The sequence below is a fragment of the Saccoglossus kowalevskii genome, chromosome 21 (assembly GCF_978046115.1).
Source record: "Saccoglossus kowalevskii chromosome 21, keSacKowa6.1, whole genome shotgun sequence".
Taxonomy (NCBI): domain Eukaryota; kingdom Metazoa; phylum Hemichordata; class Enteropneusta; family Harrimaniidae; genus Saccoglossus; species Saccoglossus kowalevskii.
The window spans coordinates 5,290,574-5,310,341 of NC_140661.1; the positions used below are offsets into that span (position 1 = coordinate 5,290,574).

The following is a 19,768-nucleotide window of genomic DNA, read 5'->3' on the forward strand; positions in this document are numbered from 1 at the left end:
GAGATTATAAACCACTGTCTGTATTCATATGGAGATTGTGAACCACTACCTGTATTCATATGGAGATTGTGAACCACTATCTGTATTCATATGGAGATTGTGAACCACTATCTGTATTCATATGGAGATTGTAAACCACTGTCTGTATTCATATGGAGATTGTAAATCACTGTCTGTATTCATATGGAGATTGTAAACCACTGTCTGTATTCATATGGAGATTGTGAACCACTATCTGTATTCATATGGAGATTGTGAACCACTATCTGTATTCATATAGAGATTGTGAACCACTATCTGTAACTATATGGGAGATTGTGAACCACTATCTGTAACTATATGGAGATTGTAAACCACTATCTGTATTCATATGGAGATGGTGAACCACTGTCTGTATTCATATGGAGATTTTGAACCACTATCTGTATCTATATGGGAGATTGTGAACCACTATCTGTATTCATATGGAGATTGTAAACCACTGTCTCTATTCACATGGGAGATTGTAAACCACTGTCTCTATTCATATGGAGATTGTGAACCACTATCTGTATTCATATGGGAGATTGTGACCCACTATCTGTATTTATATGGGAGATTGTGAACCACTATCTGTATCCATATGGGAGATTGTAAACCACTATCTGTATTCATATGGAGATTGTGAACCACTGTCTGTATTCATATTGAGATTATAAACCACTGTCTGTATCCATATGGGAGATTGTGAACCACTGTATCCATATGGAGATTGTAAACCACTATCTGTATTCATATGGAGATTGTAAACCACTATCTGTATTCATATGGAGATTGTGAACCACTATCTGTATTCATATGGAGATTGTGAACCACTATCTGTATCCATATGGAGATTGTGAACCACTATCTGTATTCATATGGGAGATTGTGAACCACTGTCTCTATTCATATGGAGATTGTGAACCACTATCTGTATTCATATAGAGATTGTGAACCACTATCTGTATCTATATGGGAGATTGTGAACCACTGTCTGTATTCATATGGAGATTGTAAACCACTATCTGTATTCATATGGAGATGGTGAACCACTGTCTGTATTCATATGGAGATTTTGAACCACTATCTGTATCTATATGGGAGATTGTGAACCACTATCTGTATTCATATGGAGATTGTAAACCACTGTCTCTATTCACATGGGAGATTGTGAACCACTGTCTGTATTCATATGGAGATTGTAAACCACTGTCTGTATTCATATGGAGATTATAAACCACTGTCTGTATTCAAATTGAGATTGTGAACCACTATCTGTATTCATATGGAGATGGTGAACCACTGTCTGTATTCATATGGAGATTGTAAACCACTATCTGTATTCACATAGAGATTGTAAACAACTATCTGTATTCATATGGAGATTGTGAACCACTGTCTGTATTCATATGGAGATGGTGAACCACTGTCTGTATTCATATGGAGATTGTGAACCACTGTCTGTATTCATATGGAGATTGTAAACCACTGTCTGTATTCATATGGAGATTGTAAACCACTGTCTGTATTCACATGGGAGATTGTGAACCACTGTCTGTATTCATATGGAGATTGTAAACCACTGTCTGTATTCATATGGAGATTGTAAACCACTATCTGTATTCATATGGAGATTATAAACCACTGTCTGTATTCATATGGAGATTGTGAACCACTACCTGTATTCATATGGAGATTGTAAACCACTGTCTGTATTCATATGGAGATTGTAAACCACTGTCTGTATTCACATGGGAGATTGTGAACCACTGTCTGTATTCATATGGAGATTGTAAACCACTGTCTGTATTCATATGGAGATTGTAAACCACTATCTGTATTCATATGGAGATTATAAACCACTGTATGTATTCATATGGAGATTGTGAACCACTACCTGTATTCATATGGAGATTGTGAACCACTATCTGTATTCATATGGAGATTGTGAACCACTATCTGTATTCATATGGAGATTGTAAACCACTGTCTGTATTCATATGGAGATTGTAAATCACTGTCTGTATTCATATGGAGATTGTAAACCACTGTCTGTATTCATATGGAGATTGTGAACCACTATCTGTATTCATATGGAGATTGTGAACCACTATCTGTATTCATATAGAGATTGTGAACCACTATCTGTAACTATATGGGAGATTGTGAACCACTGTCTGTATTCATATGGAGATTGTAAACCACTATCTGTATTCATATGGAGATGGTGAACCACTGTCTGTATTCATATGGAGATTTTGAACCACTATCTGTATCTATATGGGAGATTGTGAACCACTATCTGTATTCATATGGAGATTGTAAACCACTGTCTCTATTCACATGGGAGATTGTGAACCACTATCTGTATTCATATGGAGATTGTGAACCACTATCTGTATTCATATGGGAGATTGTGACCCACTATCTGTATTTATATGGGAGATTGTGAACCACTATCTGTATCCATATGGGAGATTGTAAACCACTATCTGTATTCATATGGAGATTGTGAACCACTGTCTGTATTCATATTGAGATTATAAACCACTGTCTGTATTCATATGGAGATTGTGAACCACTACCTGTATTCATATGGAGATTGTGAACTACTATCTGTATTCACATGGAGATTGTGAACCACTATCTGTATTCATATGGAGATTGTAAACCACTGTCTGTATTCATATGGAGATTGTAAATCACTGTCTGTATTCATATGGAGATTGTAAACCACTGTCTGTATTCATATGGAGATTGTGAACCACTATCTGTATTCATATGGAGATTGTGAACCACTATCTGTATTCATATAGAGATTGTGAACCACTATCTGTAACTATATGGGAGATTGTGAACCACTGTCTGTATTCATATGGAGATTGTAAACCACTATCTGTATTCATATGGAGATGGTGAACCACTGTCTGTATTCATATGGAGATTTTGAACCACTATCTGTATCTATATGGGAGATTGTGAACCACTATCTGTATTCATATGGAGATTGTAAACCACTGTCTCTATTCACATGGGAGATTGTGAACCACTATCTGTATTCATATGGAGATTGTGAACCACTATCTGTATTCATATGGGAGATTGTGACCCACTATCTGTATTTATATGGGAGATTGTGAACCACTATCTGTATCCATATGGGAGATTGTAAACCACTATCTGTATTCATATGGAGATTGTGAACCACTGTCTGTATTCATATTGAGATTATAAACCACTGTCTGTATCCATATGGGAGATTGTGAACCACTGTATCCATATGGAGATTGTAAACCACTATCTGTATTCATATGGAGATTGTAAACCACTATCTGTATTCATATGGAGATTGTGAACCACTATCTGTATTCATATGGAGATTGTGAACCACTATCTGTATCCATATGGAGATTGTGAACCACTATCTGTATTCATATGGGAGATTGTGAACCACTGTCTGTATTCATATGGAGATTGTGAACCACTATCTGTATTCATATGGAGATTGTGAACCACTATCTGTATTCATATGGGAGATTGTGACCCACTATCTGTATTCATATGGGAGATTGTGAACCACTATCTGTATCCATATGGGAGATTGTAAACCACTATCTGTATTCATATGGAGATTGTGAACCACTGTCTGTATTCATATTGAGATTATAAACCACTGTCTGTATCCATATGGGAGATTGTGAACCACTGTATCCATATGGAGATTGTAAACCACTATCTGTATTCATATGGAGATTGTGAACCACTATCTGTATTCATATGGAGATTGTGAACCACTATCTGTATCCATATGGAGATTGTGAACCACTATCTGTATTCATATGGGAGATTGTGAACCACTGTCTGTATTCATATGGAGATTGTGAACCACTATCTGTATTCATATAGAGATTGTGAACCACTATCTGTATCTATATGGGAGATTGTGAACCACTGTCTGTATTCATATGGAGATTGTAAACCACTATCTGTATTCATATGGAGATGGTGAACCACTGTCTGTATTTATATGGAGATTTTGAACCACTATCTGTATCTATATGGGAGATTGTGAACCACTATCTGTATTCATATGGAGATTGTAAACCACTGTCTCTATTCACATGGGAGATTGTGAACCACTGTCTGTATTCATATGGAGATTGTAAACCACTGTCTGTATTCATATGGAGATTGTAAACCACTATCTTTATTCATATGGAGATTATAAACCACTGTCTGTATTCAAATTGAGATTGTGAACCACTATCTGTATTCATATGGAGATGGTGAACCACTGTCTGTATTCATATGGAGATTGTAAACCACTATCTGTATTCACATAGAGATTGTAATCAACTATCTGTATTCATATGGAGATTGTGAACCACTGTCTGTATTCATATGGAGATGGTGAATCACTGTCTGTATTCATATGGAGATTGTGAACCACTGTCTGTATTCATATGGAGATTGTAAACCACTGTCTGTATTCATATGGAGATTGTAAACCACTGTCTGTATTCACATGGGAGATTGTGAACCACTGTCTGTATTCATATGGAGATTGTAAACCACTGTCTGTATTCATATGGAGATTGTAAACCACTATCTGTATTCATATGGAGATTATAAACCACTGTCTGTATTCATATGGAGATTGTGAACCACTACCTGTATTCATATGGAGATTGTGAACCACTATCTGTATTCATATGGAGATTGTGAACCACTATCTGTATTCATATGGAGATTGTAAACCACTGTCTGTATTCATATGGAGATTGTAAATCACTGTCTGTATTCATATGGAGATTGTAAACCACTGTCTGTATTCATATGGAGATTGTGAACCACTATCTGTATTCATATGGAGATTGTGAACCACTATCTGTATTCATATAGAGATTGTGAACCACTATCTGTAACTATATGGGAGATTGTGAACCACTGTCTGTATTCATATGGAGATTGTAAACCACTATCTGTATTCATATGGAGATGGTGAACCACTGTCTGTATTCATATGGAGATTTTGAACCACTATCTGTATCTATATGGGAGATTGTGAACCACTATCTGTATTCATATGGAGATTGTAAACCACTGTCTCTATTCACATGGGAGATTGTGAACCACTATCTGTATTCATATGGAGATTGTGAACCACTATCTGTATTCATATGGGAGATTGTGACCCACTATCTGTATTTATATGGGAGATTGTGAACCACTATCTGTATCCATATGGGAGATTGTAAACCACTATCTGTATTCATATGGAGATTGTGAACCACTGTCTGTATTCATATTGAGATTATAAACCACTGTCTGTATCCATATGGGAGATTGTGAACCACTGTATCCATATGGAGATTGTAAACCACTATCTGTATTCATATGGAGATTGTAAACCACTATCTGTATTCATATGGAGATTGTGAACCACTATCTGTATTCATATGGAGATTGTGAACCACTATCTGTATCCATATGGAGATTGTGAACCACTATCTGTATTCATATGGGAGATTGTGAACCACTGTCTCATTCATATGGAGATTGTGAACCACTATCTGTATTCATATAGAGATTGTGAACCACTATCTGTATCTATATGGGAGATTGTGAACCACTGTCTGTATTCATATGGAGATTGTAAACCACTATCTGTATTCATATGGAGATGGTGAACCACTGTCTGTATTCATATGGAGATTTTGAACCACTATCTGTATCTATATGGGAGATTGTGAACCACTATCTGTATTCATATGGAGATTGTAAACCACTGTCTCTATTCACATGGGAGATTGTGAACCACTGTCTGTATTCATATGGAGATTGTAAACCACTGTCTGTATTCATATGGAGATTATAAACCACTGTCTGTATTCAAATTGAGATTGTGAACCACTATCTGTATTCATATGGAGATGGTGAACCACTGTCTGTATTCATATGGAGATTGTAAACCACTATCTGTATTCACATAGAGATTGTAAACAACTATCTGTATTCATATGGAGATTGTGAACCACTGTCTGTATTCATATGGAGATGGTGAACCACTGTCTGTATTCATATGGAGATTGTGAACCACTATCTGTAACTATATGGGAGATTGTGAACCACTGTCTGTATTCATATGGAGATTGTAAACCACTATCTGTATTCATATGGAGATGGTGAACCACTGTCTGTATTCATATGGAGATTTTGAACCACTATCTGTATCTATATGGGAGATTGTGAACCACTATCTGTATTCATATGGAGATTGTAAACCACTGTCTCTATTCACATGGGAGATTGTGAACCACTATCTGTATTCATATGGAGATTGTGAACCACTATCTGTATTCATATGGGAGATTGTGACCCACTATCTGTATTTATATGGGAGATTGTGAACCACTATCTGTATCCATATGGGAGATTGTAAACCACTATCTGTATTCATATGGAGATTGTGAACCACTGTCTGTATTCATATTGAGATTATAAACCACTGTCTGTATCCATATGGGAGATTGTGAACCACTGTATCCATATGGAGATTGTAAACCACTATCTGTATTCATATGGAGATTGTAAACCACTATCTGTATTCATATGGAGATTGTGAACCACTATCTGTATTCATATGGAGATTGTGAACCACTATCTGTATCCATATGGAGATTGTGAACCACTATCTGTATTCATATGGGAGATTGTGAACCACTGTCTCTATTCATATGGAGATTGTGAACCACTATCTGTATTCATATAGAGATTGTGAACCACTATCTGTATCTATATGGGAGATTGTGAACCACTGTCTGTATTCATATGGAGATTGTAAACCACTATCTGTATTCATATGGAGATGGTGAACCACTGTCTGTATTCATATGGAGATTTTGAACCACTATCTGTATCTATATGGGAGATTGTGAACCACTATCTGTATTCATATGGAGATTGTAAACCACTGTCTCTATTCACATGGGAGATTGTGAACCACTGTCTGTATTCATATGGAGATTGTAAACCACTGTCTGTATTCATATGGAGATTATAAACCACTGTCTGTATTCAAATTGAGATTGTGAACCACTATCTGTATTCATATGGAGATGGTGAACCACTGTCTGTATTCATATGGAGATTGTAAACCACTATCTGTATTCACATAGAGATTGTAAACAACTATCTGTATTCATATGGAGATTGTGAACCACTGTCTGTATTCATATGGAGATGGTGAACCACTGTCTGTATTCATATGGAGATTGTGAACCACTGTCTGTATTCATATGGAGATTGTAAACCACTGTCTGTATTCATATGGAGATTGTAAACCACTGTCTGTATTCACATGGGAGATTGTGAACCACTGTCTGTATTCATATGGAGATTGTAAACCACTGTCTGTATTCATATGGAGATTGTAAACCACTATCTGTATTCATATGGAGATTATAAACCACTGTCTGTATTCATATGGAGATTGTGAACCACTACCTGTATTCATATGGAGATTGTGAACCACTATCTGTATTCATATGGAGATTGTGAACCACTATCTGTATTCATATGGAGATTGTAAACCACTGTCTGTATTCATATGGAGATTGTAAATCACCGTCTGTATTCATATGGAGATTGTAAACCACTGTCTGTATTCATATGGAGATTGTGAACCACTATCTGTATTCATATGGAGATTGTGAACCACTATCTGTATTCATATAGAGATTGTGAACCACTATCTGTAACTATATGGGAGATTGTGAACCACTGTCTGTATTCATATGGAGATTGTAAACCACTATCTGTATTCATATGGAGATGGTGAACCACTGTCTGTATTCATATGGAGATTTTGAACCACTATCTGTATCTATATGGGAGATTGTGAACCACTATCTGTATTCATATGGAGATTGTAAACCACTGTCTGTATTCATATGGAGATTGTAAACCACTGTCTGTATTCACATGGGAGATTGTGAACCACTGTCTGTATTCATATGGAGATTGTAAACCACTGTCTGTATTCATATGGAGATTGTAAACCACTATCTGTATTCATATGGAGATTATAAACCACTGTATGTATTCATATGGAGATTGTGAACCACTACCTGTATTCATATGGAGATTGTGAACCACTATCTGTATTCATATGGAGATTGTGAACCACTATCTGTATTCATATGGAGATTGTAAACCACTGTCTGTATTCATATGGAGATTGTAAATCACTGTCTGTATTCATATGGAGATTGTAAACCACTGTCTGTATTCATATGGAGATTGTGAACCACTATCTGTATTCATATGGAGATTGTGAACCACTATCTGTATTCATATAGAGATTGTGAACCACTATCTGTAACTATATGGGAGATTGTGAACCACTGTCTGTATTCATATGGAGATTGTAAACCACTATCTGTATTCATATGGAGATGGTGAACCACTGTCTGTATTCATATGGAGATTTTGAACCACTATCTGTATCTATATGGGAGATTGTGAACCACTATCTGTATTCATATGGAGATTGTAAACCACTGTCTCTATTCACATGGGAGATTGTGAACCACTATCTGTATTCATATGGAGATTGTGAACCACTATCTGTATTCATATGGGAGATTGTGACCCACTATCTGTATTTATATGGGAGATTGTGAACCACTATCTGTATCCATATGGGAGATTGTAAACCACTATCTGTATTCATATGGAGATTGTGAACCACTGTCTGTATTCATATTGAGATTATAAACCACTGTCTGTATCCATATGGGAGATTGTGAACCACTGTATCCATATGGAGATTGTAAACCACTATCTGTATTCATATGGAGATTGTAAACCACTATCTGTATTCATATGGAGATTGTGAACCACTATCTGTATTCATATGGAGATTGTGAACCACTATCTGTATCCATATGGAGATTGTGAACCACTATCTGTATTCATATGGGAGATTGTGAACCACTGTCTGTATTCATATGGAGATTGTGAACCACTATCTGTATTCATATAGTGATTGTGAACCACTATCTGTATTTATATGGGAGATTGTGAACCACTGTCTGTATTCATATGGAGATTGTAAACCACTATCTGTATTCATATGGAGATGGTGAACCACTGTCTGTATTCATATGGAGATTGTAAACCACTGTCTGTATTCATATGGAGATTATAAACCACTGTCTGTATTCAAATTGAGATTGTGAACCACTATCTGTATTCATATGGAGATGGTGAACCACTGTCTGTATTCATATGGAGATTGTAAACCACTATCTGTATTCACATAGAGATTGTAAACAACTATCTGTATTCATATGGAGATTGTGAACCACTGTCTGTATTCATATGGAGATGGTGAACCACTGTCTGTATTCATATGGAGATTGTGAACCACTGTCTGTATTCATATGGAGATTGTAAACCACTGTCTGTATTCATATGGAGATTGTAAACCACTGTCTGTATTCACATGGGAGATTGTGAACCACTGTCTGTATTCATATGGAGATTGTAAACCACTGTCTGTATTCATATGGAGATTGTAAACCACTATCTGTATTCATATGGAGATTATAAACCACTGTCTGTATTCATATGGAGATTGTGAACCACTACCTGTATTCATATGGAGATTGTGAACCACTATCTGTATTCATATGGAGATTGTGAACCACTATCTGTATTCATATGGAGATTGTAAACCACTGTCTGTATTCATATGGAGATTGTAAACCACTGTCTGTATTCATATGGAGATTGTAAACCACTGTCTGTATTCATATGGAGATTGTGAACCACTATCTGTATTCATATGGAGATTGTGAACCACTATCTGTATTCATATAGAGATTGTGAACCACTATCTGTAACTATATGGGAGATTGTGAACCACTGTCTGTATTCATATGGAGATTGTAAACCACTATCTGTATTCATATGGAGATGGTGAACCACTGTCTGTATTCATATGGAGATTTTGAACCACTATCTGTATCTATATGGGAGATTGTGAACCACTATCTGTATTCATATGGAGATTGTAAACCACTGTCTCTATTCACATGGGAGATTGTGAACCACTGTCTGTATTCATATGGAGATTGTAAACCACTGTCTGTATTCATATGGAGATTGTAAAACGACTATCTGTATTCATATGGAGATTATAAACCACTGTCTGTATTCAAATTGAGATTGTGAACCACTATCTGTATTCATATGGAGATGGTGAACCACTGTCTGTATTCATATGGAGATTGTAAACCACTATCTGTATTCACATAGAGATTGTAAACAACTATCTGTATTCATATGGAGATTGTGAACCACTGTCTGTATTCATATGGAGATGGTGAACCACTGTCTGTATTCATATGGAGATTGTGAACCACTGTCTGTATTCATATGGAGATTGTAAACCACTATCTGTATTCATATGGAGATTGTAAACCACTGTCTATATTCACATGGGAGATTGTGAACCACTGTCTGTATTCATATGGAGATTGTAAACCACTGTCTGTATTCATATGGAGATTGTAAACCACCATCTGTATTCATATGGAGATTATAAACCACTGTCTGTATTCAAATTGAGATTGTGAACCACTATCTGTATTCATATTGAGATTGTGAGCCACTGTCTGTATTCATATGGAGATTGTAAACCACTCTGTATTCACATGGGAGATTGTGAACCACTGTCTGTATTCATATGGAGATTGTAAACCACTGTCTGTATTCATATGGAGATTGTAAACCACTATCTGTATTCATATGGAGATTATAAACCACTGTCTGTATTCAAATTGAGATTGTGAACCACTATCTGTATTCATATTGAGATTGCGAACCACTGTCTGTATTCATATGGAGATTGTAAACCACTATCTGTATTCATATGGAGATTGTAAACCATTGTCTGTATTCATATGGAGATTGTAAACCACTATCTGTATTCATATTGAGATTGTAAACCACTATCTGTATTCATATTGAGATTGTGAACCACTGTCTGTATTCATATGGAGATTGTAAACCACTGTCTGTATTCATATGGAGATTGTATACCACTGTCTGTATTCATATTGAGATTGTAAACCACTGTCTGTATTCACATGGGAGATTGTGAACCACTGTCTGTATTCATATGGAGATTGTAAACCACTATCTGTATTCATATGGAGATTGTAAACCACTATCTGTATTCATATGGAGATTGTAAACCACTATCTGTATCCATATTGAGATTGTAAACAACTATCTGTATTCATATGGAGATTGTGAACCACTGTCTGTATTCATATGGAGATGGTGAACCACTGTCTGTATTCATATGGAGATTGTGAACCACTGTCTGTATTCATATGGAGATTGTAAACCACTATCTGTATTCATATGGAGATTGTAAACCACTGTCTATATTCACATGGGAGATTGTGAACCACTGTCTGTATTCATATGGAGATTGTAAACCACTGTCTGTATTCATATGGAGAATGTAAACCACTATCTGTATTCATATGGAGATTATAAACCACTGTCTGTATTCAAATTGAGATTGTGAACCACTATCTGTATTCATATTGAGATTGTGAGCCACTGTCTGTATTCATATGGAGATTGTAAACCACTGTCTGTATTCATATGGAGATTGTAAACCATTGTCTGTATTCATATGGAGATTGTAAACCACTATCTGTATTCATATTGAGATTGTAAACCACTATCTGTATTCATATGGAGATTGTAAACCATTGTCTGTATTCATATGGAGATTGTAAACCACTATCTGTATTCATATTGAGATTGTAAACCACTATCTGTATTCATATTGAGATTGTGAACCACTGTCTGTATTCATATGGAGATTGTAAACCACTGTCTGTATTCATATGGAGATTGTAAACCACTATCTGTATTCATATGGAGATTGTAAACCATTGTCTGTATTCATATGGAGATTGTAAACCACTATCTGTATTCATATTGAGATTGTAAACCACTATCTGTATTCATATTGAGATTGTGAACCACTGTCTGTATTCATATGGAGATTGTAAACCACTGTCTGCATTCATATGGAGATTGTATACCACTGTCTGTATTCATATTGAGATTGTAAACCACTGTCTGTATTCACATGGGAGATTGTGAACCACTGTCTGTATTCATATGGAGATTGTAAACCACTATCTGTATTCATATGGAGATTGTAAACCACTATCTGTATTCATATGGAGATTGTAAACCACTATCTGTATCCATATTGAGATTGTAAACAACTATCTGTATTCATATGGAGATTGTGAACCACTGTCTGTATTCATATGGAGATGGTGAACCACTGTCTGTATTCATATGGAGATTGTGAACCACTGTCTGTATTCATATGGAGATTGTAAACCACTATCTGTATTCATATGGAGATTGTAAACCACTGTCTATATTCACATGGGAGATTGTGAACCACTGTCTGTATTCATATGGAGATTGTAAACCACTGTCTGTATTCATATGGAGATTGTAAACCACTATCTGTATTCATATGGAGATTATAAACCACTGTCTGTATTCAAATTGAGATTGTGAACCACTATCTGTATTCATATTGAGATTGTGAGCCACTGTCTGTATTCATATGGAGATTGTAAACCACTGTCTGTATTCATATGGAGATTGTAAATCACTATCTGTATTCATATGGAGATTGTAAACCACTCTGTATTCACATGGGAGATTGTGAACCACTGTCTGTATTCATATGGAGATTGTAAACCACTGTCTGTATTCATATGGAGATTGTAAACCACTATCTGTATTCATATGGAGATTATAAACCACTGTCTGTATTCAAATTGAGATTGTGAACCACTATCTGTATTCATATTGAGATTGTGAACCACTGTCTGTATTCATATGGAGATTGTAAACCACTATCTGTATTCATATGGAGATTGTAAACCATTGTCTGTATTCATATGGAGATTGTAAACCACTATCTGTATTCATATTGAGATTGTAAACCACTATCTGTATTCATATTGAGATTGTGAACCACTGTCTGTATTCATATGGAGATTGTAAACCACTGTCTGTATTCATATGGAGATTGTATACCACTGTCTGTATTCATATTGATATTGTAAACCACTGTCTGTATTCACATGGGAGATTGTGAACCACTGTCTGTATTCATATGGAGATTGTAAACCACTATCTGTATTCATATGGAGATTGTAAACCACTATCTGTATTCATATGGAGATTGTAAACCACTATCTGTATCCATATTGAGATTGTAAACCACTGTCTGTATTCATATTGAGATTGTAAACCACTGTCTGTATTCATATGGAGATTGTAAACCACTGTCTGTATTCATATGGAGATTGTAAACCACTGTCTGTATTCATATTGAGATTGTAAACCACTGTCTGTATTCATATGGAGATTGTAAACCACTATCTGTATCCATATGGAGATTGTAAACCACTATCTGTATCCATATGGAGATTGTAAACCACTATCTGTATTCATATGTAGATTGTAAACCACTATCTGTATTCATATTGAGATTGTAAACCACTGTCTGTATCCATATTGAGATTGTAAACCACTGTCTGTATTCATATTGAGATTGTAAACCACTGTATTCATATGGAGATTGTGAACCACTATCTGTATTCATATGGAGATTGTGAACCACTATCTGTATTCATATTGAGATTGTAAACCACTATCTGTATTCATATGGAGATTGTAAACCACTGTCTGTTTTCATATGGAGATTGTACACCACTATCTGTATTCATATGGAGATTATAAACCACTGTCTGTATTCAAATTGAGATTGTGAACCACTATCTGTATTCATATTGAGATTGTGAGCCACTGTCTGTATTCATATGGAGATTGTAAACCACTGTCTGTATTCATATGGAGATTGTAAATCACTATCTGTATTCATATGGAGATTGTAAACCACTCTGTATTCACATGGGAGATTGTGAACCACTGTCTGTATTCATATGGAGATTGTAAACCACTGTCTGTATTCATATGGAGATTGTACACCACTATCTGTATTCATATGGAGATTATAAACCACTGTCTGTATTCAAATTGAGATTGTGAACCACTATCTGTATTCATATTGAGATTGTGAACCACTGTCTGTATTCATATGGAGATTGTAAACCACTATCTGTATTCATATGGAGATTGTAAACCATTGTTTGTATTCATATGGAGATTGTAAACCACTATCTGTATTCATATTGAGATTGTAAACCACTATCTGTATTCATATTGAGATTGTGAACCACTGTCTGTATTCATATGGAGATTGTAAACCACTGTCTGTATTCATATGGAGATTGTATACCACTGTCTGTATTCATATTGAGATTGTAAACCACTGTCTGTATTCACATGGGAGATTGTGAACCACTGTCTGTATTCATATGGAGATTGTAAACCACTATCTGTATTCATATGGAGATTGTAAACCACTATCTGTATTCATATGGAGATTGTAAACCACTATCTGTATCCATATTGAGATTGTAAACCACTGTCTGTATTCATATTGAGATTGTAAACCACTGTCTGTATTCATATGGAGATTGTAAACCACTATCTGTATTCATATGGAGATTGTGAACCACTGTCTGTATTCATATGGAGATTGTAAACCACTGTCTGTATTCATATGGAGATTGTAAACCACTATCTGTATTCATATGGAGATTGTGAACCACTGTCTGTATTCATATGGAGATTGTGAACCACTGTCTGTATTCATATGGAGATTGTAAACCACTGTCTGTATTCATATGGAGATTGTAAATCACTGTCTGTATTCATATGGAGATTGTAAACCACTGTCTGTATTCATATGGAGATTGTGAACCACTATCTGTATTCATATGGAGATTGTGAACCACTATCTGTATTCATATTGAGATTGTAAACCTGTCTGTATTCATATGGAGATTGTGAACCACTATCTGTATTCATATGGAGATGGTGAACCACTATCTGTATTCATATGGAGATTGTGAACCACTATCTGTATTCATATGGAGATTGTGAACCACTATCTGTATTCATATTGAGATTGTAAATCTGTCTGTATTCATATGGAGATTGTGAACCACTATCTGTATTCATATGGAGATTGTGAACCACTATCTGTATTCATATGGAGATGGTGAACCACTGTCTGTATTCATATTGAGATTGTAAACCACTGTCTGTATTCATATGGAGATTGTAAACCACTGTCTGTATTCATATTGAGATTGTAAACCACTGTCTGTATTCATATGGAGATTGTAAACCACTATATGTATCCATATGGAGATTGTAAACCACTATCTGTATCCATATGGAGATTGTAAACCACTATCTGTATTCATATGTAGATTGTAAACCACTATCTGTATTCATATTGAGATTGTAAACCACTGTCTGTATCCATATTGAGATTGTAAACCACTGTCTGTATTCATATTGAGATTGTAAACCACTGTATTCATATGGAGATTGTGAACCACTATCTGTATTCATATGGAGATTGTGAACCACTATCTGTATTCATATTGAGATTGTAAACCACTATCTGTATTCATATGGAGATTGTAAACCACTGTCTGTTTTCATATGGAGATTGTACACCACTGTCTGTATTCATATGGAGATTGTAAACCACTGTCTATATTTATATGGAGATTGTGAACCACTATCTGTTTTCATATGGAGATTGTGAACCACTGTCTGTTTTCATATGGAGATTGTGAACCACTATCTGTATCCATATGGAATTGTGAACCACTATCCGTATTCATATGGAGATTGTAAACCACTGTCTGTTTTCATATGGAGATTGTGAACCACTATCTGTATCCATATGGAGATTGTGAACCACTATCTGTATCCATATGGAGATTGTGAACCACTGTCTGTTTTCATATGGAGATTGTGAACCACTGTCTGTTTTCATATGGAGATTGTACACCATGCACTGTCTGTATCCATATGAGAGATTTTAAACAAACTAATCACTGGATGTAAGATCTGGTTTTGATAGAAATGACAGTTTTTCCTTAGATACAGAGATACATATACACTGTAAGCCACAGCTTAACCGTGGTAGGTAGAGTCTCAGATGCGTGTAGCATTGTGAATTCCATTGGAGAAATGATAATTTAGCTTTTCTATTTCATGTAAATAAACCATACCAGTGAAATATTTCAAGCTAGTAGTGTGGAAGGGAGGACAGCAGTTTCAGTCAAAAATATGCAGTTATTTGCTCATTATGGTACAAAATCAGTAATTGTAAGTTAGGTCCTGTGAGTAAAAACTTAAATATTGCTTTGAAACTGAAAATAAAAACAAACTGTTTCTGTTGATTCCAAAATTAAGGTTCATTTCCAGAAATATTGAGAATATAAGAAAAAGTTCAGAATAATGTGGGTGAGAATGTCTTGTGGTAAAAAGGTTAGTCAATTTTACTTTTTGACTGTTTTGAGTGGTATTAATGATAGCTATTAATTGCATGCAATGTTTGTAGATATCAGCCATCTTGATTCATGATGAATAAACTGTAAATACAACCCATGCAGGAATACCATAGTACAACATGTATGGCAAAAGTCTTACAGTTTTTCCTTAGTGTTTACAGTGGTGCCACCCTTGGCTGCTTCTTCTTCTGCTATGAACGCCAAGATGGAGTCTAGAGTAAGATCCTGTTCAAATCCAGCCCACTCATCACTCTCTTTTCTGTAGCTGTGAATTAATTCAACAAGTTAAGGGGGCAAGTCTACTTAACTACGCGAGGTAAACTAGGGCTATGTCACATGGTAGATTGATGGGTTTCAAAGTTATTAGGAAAATCTGTCATTCCAGTTCTGTTACTATAACCAGGCTTATTAATTCATCCAATTTAGTTTTTTATTGTACTTTTGTCAAAAAATGCCAAGTATGAAATGGTTCAATTGTTGTGCCATGTGAATCCAAAATTACACCACTATAACCATTAGCTAAAGTAGCAGAACATTCATCTTTGGATATGGTCAATTGAAAGAAATTGTGAATATGGGCACATATCAGATTAAACAAATATTAAAATTCAATTTTTTTTATCAAAATGCCAGATTCCATCAACTGTGTTTCCCCAGCAACCAATAGGTGACTTAGCACTAACGTTACCTTCATGCGTCATAGGCTTACGTAGAATGAATTAACTTACAATGGTGACTTGGGAACGGCAACAGGAATAGCACGAGAATTTTTATACCAGCCGGTAGCAAAAGACACCACAGAGGAGACGTCAAACTGAGGAAGGTGAAAACCGTACATACGACCCAGTCGGAAGCTGCAATTAAAGTAACAGAAAGAAAATACAAAACATGCATTGCAAAGAAAATGGCTAACATGCAGATGAATTATTACAATTATGAAAATAAATTTATGACAGGATGAAATGAAAATTCCCCATTAAGTGAAAGTTAAAAAAAAGATTTCTTAAAAATATGTTTTCATGTCCTTTTGTGGATGATAACCATGCAGAAAAATGATTTAAAAATGATAAAAAAATGATTTTAAAAAAAATAATTAAAAGTGGGTTTTGTGGCAACTAAATTTTTACTAAATTTGTAAAACAGTGTGAAAGATACTTTATGCAGAATTTTTGTTTTCGATATGATAAGGTCAGATTTGATAATAATTAAAAACTAATAAATTTATTCTTTATTGTTGGCAATAAGTTGTCTATCCATGTGGCATTTTTTTTTAATCAATCAAAAACAACAAATGAGTTCCGTTGAGTCGTCATTCATAATAATATATAGTAATAAACAAATAGTTACCAAAGCGGAGATCTAATATTATTTATGGGATAGATACAGCTTTTGCGGCCCGAGGGCGTGTGGCAGAAGCTTGCAAGTGTGAGTGTAAGCCGTACAACCGAGGGCAGCAAAAGCCATATTCATTCCATAAAGGTTTTATGATATATGTTATAAGGGTAATTCTAATTTTACTACAGCATGACCTCAAACAAGCGGCGTAATTTAAAATGACGCATTTTGTTTTTAAGGATAAAAGCCAATCTTGCTAGAAATGATTGCCCTGATGTGAGGGCGCACTTCCCATAGTGAAACAAGGCCAGGAAATACAAAGCATATGATAAGGGGAGATTATTGACTGAGAATTAAAGTCCTTGAAATGAACGGAACAATTTTGTCAATCAGGTTTCTCACATCAGCCCCAAAGAGATTACAATAATTACATACTTCAATGAATTTTGTTTACTCCAGTATTCATTTAATTTTGTGCCGAGAAAAGTTGGCTAGACGTTATCTTGATTATCTGTCTTAATTTGCTTGTTTTCCCTTCAAAGTGCTGCATATTTATGTGTCCAACTGATCATTTTAAAAAAACGGGAGCCCTCACAGTTCCCTGTTGGAGAGGCCTCTAAGATGAACTCAGAAAGAGGCTCCTGGGTGAAGACGTGTTTCTCCGTATATACACACATAAAAAAAAAACACTCTTTAAAAAGAAAGAAACACTTTCTTGTTTCTTTTTAATTTAACCCATCAGTGTGTTCAACTAAGATGTTAGTGTATTACATTCTAAGTAATATTTACTCAGAAATTTTGAAAAATCAGCTGGAAGTTAAAATATTTAATTTAATTGAATAAACTGAGAGTTAGATAAACACACTGATGGGTTATGGATTAAAAGATACAAAAAAATGGTTCTTACCAATGGAAAAGCGGTTTACTGTATGCCGGAAGGCCTCTCCCAAAGGTAACTGTGAGGGCTCCCGACTTATGAAAAGGGTCTATGAAATGGGTCTTCAAGGCTTAAGAGTATATAATGTACTATGGATTTAGAATTAAAAATATACTCAGACGAATTCTGATATCCAGTTAAACTGATCTCTTACTCAACAAAAAACAACTTTGTGATGAAAAAATTGAGAGGAACTTTAAGTTCCTATTTGTTGTGTTTATTAAATATTTAATGAGACATGATGCATTACCAATAGATCCTTATCACCTTTAGCAATTCACTAGGGGGATAGGAAAACATGGGATATATTTGACAATATATAACAATACACTAGCTATGGTTACACTGGAGTGTACAACACAAAGCAATTGTTGCTGTTCCAATGGGTTCATTAACAAATAATTCCTGACATTAATACACATAGTACAAATGTCAGCACAAATATCAGTTGGTTGGCTTGGTTGGCTCTTGGTTTTATTTGCATTCTGATTGACTACTTACCAGTAAATAACTGGTGTTTTATTTGCATTCTGATTGGCTATTTACAAGTAAACTGGTGTTTTATTTGCATTCTGAATGGCTACTTACAAGTAAACAACTGGTGTTTTATTTGCATTCTGAATGGCTACTTACAAGTAAATAACTGGTGTTTTATGTGCATTCTGATTGGCTACTTACAAGTAAAACAACTGGTGTTTTATTTGCATTCTGATTGGCTACTTACAAGTAAACAACTGGTGTTTTATTTGCATTCTGATTGGCTACTTACAAGTAAACAACTGGTGTTTTATTTGCATTCTGATTGGCTACTTACAAGTAAACAACTGGTGTTTTATTTGCATTCTGATTGGCTACTTACAAGTAAACAACTGGTGTTTTATTTGCATTCTGATTGGCTACTTACAAGTAA

At 35.2% G+C, this 19,768-nt stretch overlaps 1 protein-coding gene across 2 annotated transcripts in view; it reads right to left on the reverse strand.

Annotated features, from left to right (window-relative positions):
• Positions 1-19,768, reverse strand: part of LOC102803488 (uncharacterized) — a 50,682-nt gene that overhangs the window by 9,671 nt on the left and 21,243 nt on the right. Inside the window, exon 6 of one of the 2 annotated variants that reach the window (XM_085495173.1) lies at positions 16,726-16,851. In XM_085495173.1, coding sequence (XP_085351299.1) covers positions 16,726-16,851 — 126 coding nt within the window. Of the gene's footprint in view, positions 1-16,725; positions 16,852-17,314; positions 17,441-19,768 lie in introns of both variants that reach the window. The other variant, XM_085495175.1, reaches the window with a different exon arrangement.